Source organism: Phyllobates terribilis, unplaced genomic scaffold (assembly GCF_046119375.1).
Source record: "Phyllobates terribilis strain yellow unplaced genomic scaffold, ASM4611937v1 Scaffold_2__4_contigs__length_985480577, whole genome shotgun sequence".
NCBI classification, from domain to species: Eukaryota; Metazoa; Chordata; class Amphibia; order Anura; family Dendrobatidae; genus Phyllobates; species Phyllobates terribilis.
The window spans coordinates 401,985,302-402,001,205 of NW_027362762.1; the positions used below are offsets into that span (position 1 = coordinate 401,985,302).

Sequence of the window (15,904 nt, forward strand, 5' to 3'; positions counted from 1 at the left end):
AGCTGGCCCCGCTGAGGAGGGGGCGCCCGCCACACACCCACACACGGGAGCTGGCCCACGCTGAGGAGGGGGCCCCCCACACACACACACAGGAGGGAAAGCTGGCCCCGCTGAGGAGGGGGCCCGCCACACACACACACGGGAGCTGGCCCCGCTGAGGAGGGGCCCCGCACACACACACACACCGGGAGCTGGTCCCGCTGAGGAGGGGGCCCCGCACACACACACGGGAGCTGGCCCCGCTGAGGAGGGGGCCCCGCCCCACACACACACACACACACACGGGAGCTGGCCCCGCTGAGGAGGGGGCCGTGCCACACACACACACACACACACACCCGGAGCTGGCCCCGCTGAGGAGGGGGCCCGCACACACACACGGGAGCTGGCCCCGCTGAGGAGGGGGCCCCGCCCCCACACACACACACACGGGAGCTGGCCCCGCTGAGGAGGGGGCCGTGCCACACACACACACGGGAGCTGGCCCCGCTGAGGAGGGGGCCGTGCCACACACACACACGGGAGCTGGCCCCGCTGAGGAGGGGGCCGTGCCACACACACACAGGGAGCTGGCCCCGCTGAGGAGGGGGCCGTGCCACACACACACACGGGAGCTGGCCCCGCTGAGGAGGGGGCCGTGCCACACACACACACACGGGAGCTGGCCCCGCTGAGGAGGGGGCCGTGCCACACACACACACACACGGGAGCTGGCCCCGCTGAGGAGGGGGCGTGCCACACACACACACACACGGGAGCTGGCCCCGCTGAGGAGGGGGCCCGGCCACACACACACACACGGGAGCTGGCCCCGCTGAGGAGGGGGCCCCGCCACACACACACACACACGGGAGCTGGCCCCGCTGAGGAGGGGGCCCCGCCACACACACACACACGGGAGCTGGCCCCGCTGAGGAGGGGGCCCGCCACACACACACACGGGAGCTGGCCCGCTGAGGAGGGGGCCGTGCCACACACACACACACGGGAGCTGGCCCCGCTGAGGAGGGGGCCGTGCCACACACACACACGGGAGCTGGCCCCGCTGAGGAGGGGGCCCCGCCACACACACACACGGGAGCTGGCCCCGCTGAGGAGGGGGCCCCGCCACACACACACACGGGAGCTGGCCCCGCTGAGGAGGGGGCCCCGCCACACACACACACACGGGAGCTGGCCCCGCTGAGGAGGGGGCCCCGCCACACACACACACGGGAGCTGGCCCCGCTGAGGAGGGGGCCCCGCCCACACACACACACACACGGGAGCTGGCCCCGCTGAGGAGGGGGCCCCGCCCCACACACACAACACACACCACACACACACACGGGAGCTGGCCCCGCTGAGGAGGGGGCCGCCACACACACACACACGGGAGCTGGCCCCGCTGAGGAGGGGGCCCCGCCACACACACACACACACACACACACACGGGAGCTGGCCCCGCTGAGGAGGGGCGCCGCGCCCACCCACACACACACACACGGGAGCTGGCCCCGCTGAGGAGGGGGCCGCACACACACACACACACACACACACGGGAGCTGGCCCCGCTGAGGAGGGGGCCGTGCCACACACACACACACACACACACACGGGAGCTGGCCCCGCTGAGGAGGGGGCCGCCAGCCACACACACACACACACACACACACACGGGAGCTGGCCCCGCTGAGGAGGGGGCCGTGCCACACACACACACACACACACACACACACACGGGAGCTGGCCCCGCTGAGGAGGGGGCCGTGCCACACACACACACACACACACACACGGGAGCTGGCCCCGCTGAGGAGGGGGCCGTGCCACACACACACACACGGGAGCTGGCCCCGCTGAGGAGGGGGCCGTGCCACACACACACACACACACACACACACACACACACACGGGAGCTGGCCCCGCTGAGGAGGGGGCCGTGCCACACACACACGGGAGCTGGCCCCGCTGAGGAGGGGGCCGTGCCACACACACACGGGAGCTGGCCCCGCTGAGGAGGGGGCCCGTGCCACACACACACACACACACACACGGGAGCTGGCCCCGCTGAGGAGGGGGCCGTGCCACACACACACACACACACACACACACACACACGGGAGCTGGCCCCGCTGAGGAGGGGGCCGTGCCACACACACACACACGGGAGCTGGCCCCGCTGAGGAGGGGGCCGTGCCACACACACACACACACACACACGGGAGCTGGCCCCGCTGAGGAGGGGGCCGTGCCACACACATACGGGAGCTGCCCGCTGAGGAGGGGGCGTGCCACACACACACGGGAGCTGGCCCCGCTGAGGAGGGGCCGTGCCACACACACACGGGAGCTGGCCCCGCTGAGGAGGGGGCCGTGCCACACACACACGGGAGCTGGCCCCGCTGAGGAGGGGGCCGTGCCACACACACACGGGAGCTGGCCCCGCTGAGGAGGGGGCCGTGCACACACACACACACGGGAGCTGGCCCCGCTGAGGAGGGGGCCGTGCCACACACACACACACGGGAGCTGGCCCCGCTGAGGAGGGGGCCGTGCCACACACACACACACGGGAGCTGGCCCCGCTGAGGAGGGGGCCGTGCCACACACACACACTGGAGCTGGCCCCGCTGAGGAGGGGGCCGTGCCACACACACACACGGGAGCTGGCCCCGCTGAGGAGGGGGCCGTGCCACACACACACACGGGAGCTGGCCCCGCTGAGGAGGGGGCCGTGCCACACACACACACGGGAGCTGGCCCCGCTGAGGAGGGGGCCGTGCCACACACACGGGAGCTGGCCCCGCTGAGGAGGGGGCCGTGCCACACACACGGGAGCTGGCCCCGCTGAGGAGGGGGCCGTGCCACACACACGGGAGCTGGCCCCGCTGAGGAGGGGGCCGTGCCACACACACACGGGAGCTGGCCCCGCTGAGGAGGGGGCCGTGCCACACACACACACACACGGGAGCTGGCCCGCTGAGGAGGGGGCCGTGCCACACACACACACACACACACACACACACACACACACACACACACGGGAGCTGGCCCCGCTGAGGAGGGGGCCGTGCCACACACACACACACACACACGGGAGCTGGCCCCGCTGAGGAGGGGGCCGTGCCACACACACACACACACACGGGAGCTGGCCCCGCTGAGGAGGGGGCCGTGCCACCCACACACACACACACACACACACACACACACGGGAGCTGGCCCCGCTGAGGAGGGGGCCGTGGCACACACACACGGGAGCTGGCCCCGCTGAGGAGGGGGCCGTGCCACACACACACGGGAGCTGGCCCCGCTGAGGAGGGGGCCGTGCCACACACACACGGGAGCTGGCCCCGCTGAGGAGGGGGCCGTGCCACACACACACGGAAGCTGGCCCCGCTGAGGAGGGGGCCGTGCCACACACACACGGAAGCTGGCCCCGCTGAGGAGGGGGCCGTGCCACACACACACGGAAGCTGGCCCCGCTGAGGAGGGGGCCGTGCCACACACACACGGAAGCTGGCCCCGCTGAGGAGGGGGCCGTGCCACACACACACGGAAGCTGGCCCCGCTGAGGAGGGGGCCGTGCCACACACACACGGGAGCTGGCCCCGCTGAGGAGGGGGCCATGCCACACACACACACACACACACACGGGAGCTGGCCCCGCTGAGGAGGGGGCCGTGCCACACACACACACACACACACGGGAGCTGGCCCCGCTGAGGAGGGGGCCGTGCCACACACACGGGAGCTGGCCCCGCTGAGGAGGGGGCCGTGCCACACACACGGGAGCTGGTCCCGCTGAGGAGGGGGCCGTGCCACACACACGGGAGCTGGTACCGCTGAGGAGGGGGCCGTGCCACACACACGGGAGCTGGTCCCGCTGAGGAGGGGGCCGTGCCACACACACACACACACGGGAGCTGGCCCCGCTGAGGAGGGGGCCGTGCCACACACACACACACACGGGAGCTGGCCCCGCTGAGGAGGGGGCCGTGCCACACACACACACACACACACAAGGGAGCTGGCCCCGCTGAGGAGGGGGCCGTGCCACACACACACACACACGGGAGCTGGCCCCGCTGAGGAGGGGGCCGTGCCACACACACACGGGAGCTGGCCCCGCTGAGGAGGGGGCCGTGCCACACACACACACACGGGAGCTGGCCCCGCTGAGGAGGGGGCCGTGCCACACACACACACACGGGAGCTGGCCCCGCTGAGGAGGGGGCCGTGCCACACACACACACACACACACACACACACACACACACACACACACGGGAGCTGGCCCCGCTGAGGAGGGGGCCGTGCCACACACACACACACACGGGAGCTGGCCCCGCTGAGGAGGGGGCCGTGCCACACACACACACACACGGGAGCTGGCCCCGCTGAGGAGGGGGCCGTGCCACACACACACAAGGGAGCTGGCCCCGCTGAGGAGGGGGCCGTGCCACACACACACACACGGGAGCTGGCCCCGCTGAGGAGGGGGCCGTGCCACACACACACACACGGGAGCTGGCCCCGCTGAGGAGGGGGCCGTGCCACACACACACACACGGGAGCTGGCCCCGCTGAGGAGGGGGCCGTGCCACACACACACACACGGGAGCTGGCCCCGCTGAGGAGGGGGCCGTGCCACACACACACACACGGGAGCTGGCCCCGCTGAGGAGGGGGCCGTGCCACACACACACACACGGGAGCTGGCCCCGCTGAGGAGGGGGCCGTGCCACACACACACACACGGGAGCTGGCCCCGCTGAGGAGGGGGCCCCGCCACACACACACACGGGAGCTGGCCCCGCTGAGGAGGGGGCCCCGCCACACACACGGGAGCTGGCCCCGCTGAGGAGGGGGCCCCGCCACACACACACACGGGAGCTGGCCCCGCTGAGGAGGGGGCCCCGCCACACACACACACGGGAGCTGGCCCCGCTGAGGAGGGGGCCCCGCCACACACACACACGGGAGCTGGCCCCGCTGAGGAGGGGGCCCCGCCACACACACACACGGGAGCTGGCCCCGCTGAGGAGGGGGCCCCGCCACACACACACACGGGAGCTGGCCCCGCTGAGGAGGGGGCCCCGCCACACACACACACGGGAGCTGGTCCCGCTGAGGAGGGGGCCCCGCCCCACACACACACACACACACACACACACACACACACACACACACACACACGGGAGCTGGCCCCGCTGAGGAGGGGGCCGTGCCACACACACACACACACGGGAGCTGGCCCCGCTGAGGAGGGGGCCCCGCCACACACACACGGGAGCTGGCCCCGCTGAGGAGGGGGCCCCGCCCCACACACACACACACACACACACGGGAGCTGGCCCCGCTGAGGAGGGGGCCGTGCCACACACACACACACGGGAGCTGCCCCGCTGAGGAGGGGGCCGTGCCACACACACACACACGGGAGCTGGCCCCGCTGAGGAGGGGGCCGTGCCACACACACACACACGGGAGCTGGCCCCGCTGAGGAGGGGGCCGTGCCACACACACACGGGAGCTGGCCCCGCTGAGGAGGGGGCCGTGCCACACACACACACACGGGAGCTGGCCCCGCTGAGGAGGGGGCCGTGCCACACACACACACACGGGAGCTGGCCCCGCTGAGGAGGGGGCCGTGCCACACACACACACACGGGAGCTGGCCCCGCTGAGGAGGGGGCCGTGCCACACACACACACACGGGAGCTGGCCCCGCTGAGGAGGGGGCCGTGCCACACACACACACACGGGAGCTGGCCCCGCTGAGGAGGGGGCCGTGCCACACACACACACACACGGGAGCTGGCCCCGCTGAGGAGGGGGCCGTGCCACACACACACACACACGGGAGCTGGCCCCGCTGAGGAGGGGGCCCCGCCACACACACACACGGGAGCTGGCCCCGCTGAGGAGGGGGCCCCGCCACACACACACACACGGGAGCTGGCCCCGCTGAGGAGGGGGCCCCGCCACACACACACACACGGGAGCTGGCCCCGCTGAGGAGGGGGCCCCGCCACACACACACACGGGAGCTGGCCCCGCTGAGGAGGGGGCCCCGCCACACACACACACGGGAGCTGGCCCCGCTGAGGAGGGGGCCCCGCCACACACACGGGAGCTGGCCCCGCTGAGGAGGGGGCCCCGCCACACACACACACGGGAGCTGGCCCCGCTGAGGAGGGGGCCCCGCCACACACACACACGGGAGCTGGCCCCGCTGAGGAGGGGGCCCCGCCACACACACACGGGAGCTGGCCCCGCTGAGGAGGGGGCCCCGCCCCACACACACACACACACACACACACACACACACACACGGGAGCTGGCCCCGCTGAGGAGGGGGCCGTGCCACACACACACACACACACACACACACGGGAGCTGGCCCCGCTGAGGAGGGGGCCCCGCCACACACACACGGGAGCTGGCCCCGCTGAGGAGGGGGCCCCGCCCCACACACACACACACACACGGGAGCTGGCCCCGCTGAGGAGGGGGCCGTGCCACACACACACACACACACACACACACACGGGAGCTGGCCCCGCTGAGGAGGGGGCCGTGCCACACACACACACACGGGAGCTGGCCCCGCTGAGGAGGGGGCCGTGCCACACACACACACACGGGAGCTGGCCCCGCTGAGGAGGGGGCCGTGCCACACACACACACACGGGAGCTGGCCCCGCTGAGGAGGGGGCCGTGCCACACACACACGGGAGCTGGCCCCGCTGAGGAGGGGGCCGTGCCACACACACACGGGAGCTGGCCCCGCTGAGGAGGGGGCCGTGCCACACACACACGGGAGCTGGCCCCGCTGAGGAGGGGGCCGTGCCACACACACACGGGAGCTGGCCCCGCTGAGGAGGGGGCCGTGCCACACACACATGGGAGCTGGCCCCGCTGAGGAGGGGGCCGTGCCACACACACACGGGAGCTGGCCCCGCTGAGGAGGAGGCCGTGCCACACACACACGGGAGCTGGCCCCGCTGAGGAGGAGGCCGTGCCACACACACACGGGAGCTGGCCCCGCTGAGGAGGGGGCCGTGCCACACACACACGGGAGCTGGCCCCGCTGAGGAGGAGGCCGTGCCACACACACACGGGAGCTGGCCCCGCTGAGGAGGGGGCCGTGCCACACACACACGGGAGCTGGCCCCGCTGAGGAGGGGGCCGTGCCACACACACACGGGAGCTGGCCCCGCTGAGGAGGGGGCCGTGCCACACACACATGGGAGCTGGCCCCGCTGAGGAGGGGGCCGTGCCACACACACACGGGAGCTGGCCCCGCTGAGGAGGAGGCCGTGCCACACACACACGGGAGCTGGCCCCGCTGAGGAGGGGGCCGTGCCACACACACACACACATGGGAGCTGGCCCCGCTGAGGAGGGGGCCGTGCCACACACACACACACATGGGAGCTGGCCCCGCTGAGGAGGGGGCCGTGCCACACACACACGGGAGCTGGCCCCGCTGAGGAGGGGGCCGTGCCACACACACACGGGAGCTGGCCCCGCTGAGGAGGGGGCCGTGCCACACACACACACGGGAGCTGGCCCCGCTGAGGAGGGGGCCGTGCCACACACACACACGGGAGCTGGCCCCGCTGAGGAGGGGGCCCCGCCACACACACACACACATGGGAGCTGGCCCCGCTGAGGAGGGGGCCCCGCCACACACACACACACATGGGAGCTGGTCCCGCTGAGGAGGGGGCCCCGCCACACACACACACACGGGAGCTGGCCCCGCTGAGGAGGGGGCCCCGCCACACACACACGGGAGCTGGCCCCGCTGAGGAGGGGGCCCCGCCCCACACACACACACACACACACACGGGAGCTGGCCCCGCTGAGGAGGGGGCCGTGCCACACACACACACGGGAGCTGGCCCCGCTGAGGAGGGGGCCCCGCCACACACACACACACATGGGAGCTGGCCCCGCTGAGGAGGGGGCCCCGCCACACACACACACACATGGGAGCTGGTCCCGCTGAGGAGGGGGCCCCGCCACACACACACACACGGGAGCTGGCCCCGCTGAGGAGGGGGCCCCGCCACACACACACGGGAGCTGGCCCCGCTGAGGAGGGGGCCCCGCCCCACACACACACACACACACACACGGGAGCTGGCCCCGCTGAGGAGGGGGCCGTGCCACACACACACACGGGAGCTGGCCCCGCTGAGGAGGGGGCCCCGCCACACACACACGGGAGCTGGCCCCGCTGAGGAGGGGGCCCCGCCCCCCACACACACACACACACGGGAGCTGGCCCCGCTGAGGAGGGGGCCGTGCCACACACACACACACACACACACGGGAGCTGGCCCCGCTGAGGAGGGGGCCGTGCCACACACACACACACGGGAGCTGGCCCCGCTGAGGAGGGGGCCGTGCCACACACACACGGGAGCTGGCCCCGCTGAGGAGGGGGCCGTGCCACACACACACGGGAGCTGGCCCCGCTGAGGAGGGGGCCGTGCCACACACACACGGGAGCTGGCCCCGCTGAGGAGGGGGCCGTGCCACACACACACGGGAGCTGGCCCCGCTGAGGAGGGGGCCGTGCCACACACACACGGGAGCTGGCCCCGCTGAGGAGGGGGCCGTGCCACACACACACGGGAGCTGGCCCCGCTGAGGAGGAGGCCGTGCCACACACACACGGGAGCTGGCCCCGCTGAGGAGGAGGCCGTGCCACACACACACGGGAGCTGGCCCCGCTGAGGAGGGGGCCGTGCCACACACACACGGGAGCTGGCCCCGCTGAGGAGGGGGCCGTGCCACACACACACACGGGAGCTGGCCCCGCTGAGGAGGGGGCCGTGCCACACACACACACGGGAGCTGGCCCCGCTGAGGAGGGGGCCGTGCCACACACACACACGGGAGCTGGCACCGCTGAGGAGGGGGCCGTGCCACACACACACACGGGAGCTGGCACCGCTGAGGAGGGGGCCGTGCCACACACACACACGGGAGCTGGCACCGCTGAGGAGGGGGCCGTGCCACACACACACACGGGAGCTGGCCCCGCTGAGGAGGGGGCCGTGCCACACACACACACACACGGGAGCTGGCCCCGCTGAGGAGGGGGCCGTGCCACACACACACACACACACACGGGAGCTGGCCCCGCTGAGGAGGGGGCCGTGCCACACACACACACACACACACACACACACACACACACACACACACACACACACGGGAGCTGGCCCCGCTGAGGAGGGGGCCGTGCCACACACACACACACATGGGAGCTGGCCCCGCTGAGGAGGGGGCCGTGCCACACACACACACACATGGGAGCTGGCCCCGCTGAGGAGGGGGCCGTGCCACACACACACACACACACACATGGGAGCTGGCCCCGCTGAGGAGGGGGCCGTGCCACACACACACACACATGGGAGCTGGCCCCGCTGAGGAGGGGGCCGTGCCACACACACACACACATGGGAGCTGGCCCCGCTGAGGAGGGGGCCGTGCCACACACACACACACATGGGAGCTGGCCCCGCTGAGGAGGGGGCCGTGCCACACACACACACACATGGGAGCTGGCCCCGCTGAGGAGGGGGCCGTGCCACACACACACACACATGGGAGCTGGCCCCGCTGAGGAGGGGGCCGTGCCACACACACACACACATGGGAGCTGGCCCCGCTGAGGAGGGGGCCGTGCCACACACACACACACACACATGGGAGCTGGCCCCGCTGAGGAGGGGGCCGTGCCACACACACACACACATGGGAGCTGGCCCCGCTGAGGAGGGGGCCGTGCCACACACACACACACATGGGAGCTGGCCCCGCTGAGGAGGGGGCCGTGCCACACACACACACACATGGGAGCTGGCCCCGCTGAGGAGGGGGCCGTGCCACACACACACACACATGGGAGCTGGCCCCGCTGAGGAGGGGGCCGTGCCACACACACACACACATGGGAGCTGGCCCCGCTGAGGAGGGGGCCGTGCCACACACACACACACATGGGAGCTGGCCCCGCTGAGGAGGGGGCCGTGCCACACACACACACACATGGGAGCTGGCCCCGCTGAGGAGGGGGCCGTGCCACACACACACACACATGGGAGCTGGCCCCGCTGAGGAGGGGGCCGTGCCACACACACACACACACATGGGAGCTGGCCCCGCTGAGGAGGGGGCCGTGCCACACACACATGGGAGCTGGCCCCGCTGAGGAGGGGGCCGTGCCACACACACATGGGAGCTGGCCCCGCTGAGGAGGGGGCCGTGCCACACACACATGGGAGCTGGCCCCGCTGAGGAGGGGGCCGTGCCACACACACACACACATGGGAGCTGGCCCCGCTGAGGAGGGGGCCGTGCCACACACACACACACATGGGAGCTGGCCCCGCTGAGGAGGGGGCCGTGCCACACACACACACACATGGGAGCTGGCCCCGCTGAGGAGGGGGCCGTGCCACACACACACACACATGGGAGCTGGCCCCGCTGAGGAGGGGGCCGTGCCACACACACACACACATGGGAGCTGGCCCCGCTGAGGAGGGGGCCGTGCCACACACACACACACACATGGGAGCTGGCCCCGCTGAGGAGGGGGCCGTGCCACACACACACACACATGGGAGCTGGCCCCGCTGAGGAGGGGGCCGTGCCACACACACACATGGGAGCTGGCCCCGCTGAGGAGGGGGCCGTGCCACACACACACACACACATGGGAGCTGGCCCCGCTGAGGAGGGGGCCGTGCCACACACACACACACACGGGAGCTGGCCCCGCTGAGGAGGGGGCCGTGCCACACACACACACACGGGAGCTGGCCCCGCTGAGGAGGGGGCCGTGCCACACACACACGGGAGCTGGCCCCGCTGAGGAGGGGGCCGTGCCACACACACACACACACGGGAGCTGGCCCCGCTGAGGAGGGGGCCGTGCCACACACACACACACGGGAGCTGGCCCCGCTGAGGAGGGGGCCGTGCCACACACACACACACACATGGGAGCTGGCCCCGCTGAGGAGGGGGCCGTGCCACACACACACACACACATGGGAGCTGGCCCCGCTGAGGAGGGGGCCGTGCCACACACACACACACACGGGAGCTGGCCCCGCTGAGGAGGGGGCCGTGCCACACACACACACACGGGAGCTGGCCCCGCTGAGGAGGGGGCCGTGCCACACACACACGGGAGCTGGCCCCGCTGAGGAGGGGGCCGTGCCACACACACACACACACGGGAGCTGGCCCCGCTGAGGAGGGGGCCGTGCCACACACACACACACGGGAGCTGGCCCCGCTGAGGAGGGGGCCGTGCCACACACACACACACGGGAGCTGGCCCCGCTGAGGAGGGGGCCGTGCCACACACACACACACGGGAGCTGGCCCCGCTGAGGAGGGGGCCGTGCCACACACACACACGGGAGCTGGCCCCGCTGAGGAGGGGGCCGTGCCACACACACACATGGGAGCTGGCCCCGCTGAGGAGGGGGCCGTGCCACACACACACGGGAGCTGGCCCCGCTGAGGAGGGGGCCGTGCCACACACACACACACACACACACGGGAGCTGGCCCCGCTGAGGAGGGGGCCGTGCCACACACACACACACGGGAGCTGGCCCCGCTGAGGAGGCCGTGCCACACACACACACACACACGGGAGCTGGCCCCGCTGAGGAGGCCGTGCCACACACACACACACACGGGAGCTGGCCCCGCTGAGGAGGGGGCTGTGCCACACACACGGGAGTTGGCCCCGCTGAGGAGGAGGCCGTGCCACACACACACACACACACACACACACGGGAGCTGGCCCCGCTGAGGAGGAGGCCGTGCCACACACACACGGGAGCTGGCCCCGCTGAGGAGGAGGCCGTGCCACACACACACACACACACACGGGAGCTGGCCCCGCTGAGGGGGCCGTGCCACACACACACACACACACGGGAGCTGGCCCCGCTGAGGAGGCCGTGCCACACACACACACACACACGGGAGCTGGCCCCGCTGAGGAGGGGGCCGTGCCACACACACGGGAGTTGGCCCCGCTGAGGAGGAGGCCGTGCCACACACACACACACGGGAGCTGGCCCCGCTGAGGAGGAGGCCGTGCCACACACACACGGGAGCTGGCCCCGCTGAGGAGGAGGCCGTGCCACACACACACACACGGGAGCTGGCCCCGCTGAGGAGGGGGCCGTGCCACACACACACACACACGGGAGCTGGCCCCGCTGAGGAGGAGGCCGTGCCACACACACACGGGAGCTGAGTGAGCTGCTCCTATCCTGATATTACAGAGAAGCAGCCATGTCTGCACTCCCTCTCCTGACTTGTGAGGTCGCCCAGCAGTGGAGCGGTGCCGGCTGTGTGCTGTGCCATAGCTCAGAGGGCACCAGACCTGGGCAGCCTCCGGGCTCTTACCTCTCTCAGCCACTGCTTGTACCATTGCAGCCGGAACCCCTCATCTCTATCAGGGGAGGCATCAGCCCGGAAGCTCCAGATACCACCCAGCTCCTTCAGCTCCCTGGTGGGGGTCTCCCTCGGATATAACATGCCCCCGCCCAGCCCCGGAGTGAGGCCTGTGGCCAGGAGCAGTAGCGTCCAGCAGCCCCATAGTCCACACATGGCCGCGGTCTCTGCTCGCTTCTCTCTGCTCTGTGACAACTGAGGCAGTCACATGATCCGCTCCGTCACGTGATGGAGGAAGCGAGTGGGGGGTGTTTATGGTGATCTCAGCTGCACTTCCACTGCACAGAGTCTAATGTCCGGGTGCTGTAAGGCTGTGACCAGCATAGGCCCACTGGAGAGGGGTTGCTTTGCCCCATTCTTATTCTTAGGGACTAGGACAGCTACAAGACAATGTGACTGCTGGGTCCGGCTACACACACTTAGTAGTCTGTTACCATGACGATACATAGGTCTCCACGTGAGCTGTAGACAAAGATTATTGCTTTTTCAATGCATTTAAATAAAATAAATATTCTAAACATGGAAATTTAAAATGACCCTTTTATATGCAGGCGAAAGGCTGGAATCACACATTTATGTTTTTATAGCAAGAGGTTTTTGGTTTTTTTGCAAAACACAAAAGTGAATAAAACTGAAACTGAAAAAAACTGAAAAAACTGAAATAAAGGAAGGTTGTAAATGAAGGACTGATACGTCTTTTTAACATCCACATACAGAACTGTGCAAAAGTTTTTTGGCAGGTGTGAAAGAAATGCTACAAAGTAATAATGTTTTTAAATAAGTGTTAATAGTTTATTTTTATCAATTCAAAATGCAAAGTGATCAGACGAAAGAGAAATCTAAAATCAATACATGGTGTGTCCGCCCTCTGCTGCCGAACACCAGCAGTTCGTCTAGGTACACTCACAGGGAGGAACTTGGCAGGGAGGCTGCTCCAAACATCAGACGTATCCCTGATGGTAAGTATCTGCCTGGATTTCTCAGCATAAAGGCTGTGTGCCCACGATGCGTTTATGCGTTTCCGCAGAGGCAATTCCGCCGCTGAAATGCTTAAAAAACGCCTGGTAGAAGGCCTGCCATGTTCCCCAATGATAATCCGCATGTGCTGTGCACATGCTGCGGAAATTTCCGCTGCGGATTATCATTGCGGAAAAATCCGCAGCACCACCAATTATTGGAAGCGCTGCGTTTTCGCCTCCATTGACTTGCATTGGAATGCATGAAATCCGCATCACTGGATCTGTACATGCGGTTCTATGTGCACATGGTACCCGGGTTTGGAGAAGAGGAGACTCTCCTCTGGACCCGGGTACCATAGAACCTATAAAAAAAAGAATAAAATAAAAAATAAATATTATACTTACCTTCCGATGGCCCCCGGTGTCTTTATCCGATGTGTCCTGGCTTGCCGGCAACTCGCGATGGTCTGAAAAGGACCTGCCGTGACATCATTTAGCCATGTGACGGGTCACGCGACCGCTGACGTCGGCAGGTCCTTTAGTCCACCGCGAGCTGCCGGCAAGCCGAGAATGATTTTCTATTGGGTTCAGGTCTGGAGACTGGCTAGACCACTCCAGGACCTTGAAATGCTTCTTATGGAGCCACTCTTTAGTTGCCCTGGCTGTGTATTTCGGGTCATTGTCATGCTGAAAGACTCATTCCTGACCTTTCTCAGAGTCATCTTTACCCCACAAGGTGAGATCTTGCATGGAGCCCCAGATTGTGGAAGATTGACAGTCATATTGTGTTTCTTCCATTTTCTAATAATTGTGCCAACATTTGTTGACTTCTCAACAAGCTGCTTGCATATTGTCCTGTAGTCCATCCCAGCCTTGTGCAGGTCTACAATTTTGTCCCTGGTTTCCTTAGACAGCTCTTTGGTCTTGGCCATGGTGGAGAAGTTGGAGTGTGATTGATTGTGTGGACAGGTGTATTTTATACAGGTAATGAGTTCAAACAGGTGCAGTTAATACAGGTAATGAGTGCAGAGTAGGAGGGCTTCTTAAAGAAAAACTAACAGGTCTGTGAGAAGCAGAATTTTTGCTAGTTGGTAGCTGCTCAAATACTTATTTCATGCAATAAAATGCAATGTAATTATTTAAAAATCACACAATGTGATTTTCTTTTTTTTATTTTTAGATTCTGTCTCTCACAGTTGAAGTGTACCTACGATAAAAATTACAGACTTCTCCATTCTTGGTAGGTGGAGAAACTTGCAAAATCGGCAGTGTATCAAATATCCATAGGCGGATTATAATGAGGGCAATCCGGGCTACCGCCCGGGGCCCCGAGCCTGCAGGGGGCCCGCTGCTCCGGGCGGGGTGTCTAATGCCGGATTGCCCTCATTATATGTGCGGGCCGCCGCGGCACATACCGGTAGCAGTGGCGGGAGGGGGGGCCCCGGACCGCTCCCCCAGCAGCGGCCGCCGCTACTTCTTCATCAGCCGGGCCAGCACTGCAGCAGTTAACTTTCCTGTGCTGGCCCGGCCGCGTCACTGCTCTGACGTCACGCAGTGCACGCCCGGCCTGCAGTGCTGCAACGGAGAAGTCAGAGCAGGCAGGAGGAATGGAGTCGGGGGATGGTGAGTGTGTATGTGTGTGTATGTGTGTGTGTGTGTGGGCAGGTGTGTATGTGTGTGTGTGTGGGCAGGTGTGTGTGGGCAGGTGTGTGTGTGGGCAGATGTGTGTGTGGGCAGGTGTGTGTGTGTGGGCAGGTGTGTGTGTGTGGGCATATGTGTGTGTGTGTGTGGGCATGTGTGTGTGCATGTGTGTGTGTGGGCAGATGTGTGTGTGTGTGTGGGCAGGTGTGTGTGTGTGGGCAGGTGTGTGTGTGGGCAGATGTGTGTGTGGGCAGATGTGTGTGTGGGCAGGTGTGTGTGTGTGGGCAGGTGTGTGTGTGTGGGCAGATGTGTGTGTGCATGTGTGTGTGTGGGCATGTGTGTGTGCATGTGTGTGTGTGGGCAGGTGTGTGTGTGTGTGTGGGCAGGTGTGTGTGTGTGGGCAGATGTGTGTGCATGTGTGTGTGGGCAGGTGTGTGTGTGGGCAGGTGTGTGTGTGTGGGCAGGTGTGTGTGTGTGGGCAGGTGTGTGTGTGGGCAGGTGTGTGTGTGTGTGGGCAGATGTATGTGTGTGTGTATGTGTGTGGGCAGGTGTGTGTGTGTGTATATGTGTGTGTGTGTGTGTGTGGGCAGGTGTGTGTGTGTGGGCAGGTGTGTGTGTGGGCAGGTGTGTGTGTGTGTGGGCAGATGTGTGTGTGTGTGTGTGTGGGCAGATGGGTGTGTGTATGGGCAGGTGTATGTGTGTGGGCAGATGTGTGTGTGGGCAGATGTGTGTGTGTGGGCAGATGTGTGTGTGTGGGCAGATGTGTGTGGGCTGATGTGTGTGTGGGCTGATGTGTGTGTGTGATGT

General features: G+C 67.0%; 1 protein-coding gene across 2 annotated transcripts in view; it reads right to left on the reverse strand.

The window, feature by feature from the left end:
• Positions 1–12,732, reverse strand: part of GUSB (glucuronidase beta) — a 99,951-nt gene extending 87,219 nt beyond the window's left edge. Inside the window, exon 1 of one of the 2 annotated variants that reach the window (XM_073664945.1) lies at positions 12,450–12,732. In XM_073664945.1, coding sequence (XP_073521046.1) covers positions 12,450–12,653 — 204 coding nt within the window. In that variant the 5' untranslated portion in view covers positions 12,654–12,732. The remainder of the gene's footprint in view (positions 1–12,449) is intronic. The other variant, XM_073664947.1, reaches the window with a different exon arrangement.
• Between the last annotated feature and the right edge of the window lie 3,172 nt (positions 12,733–15,904).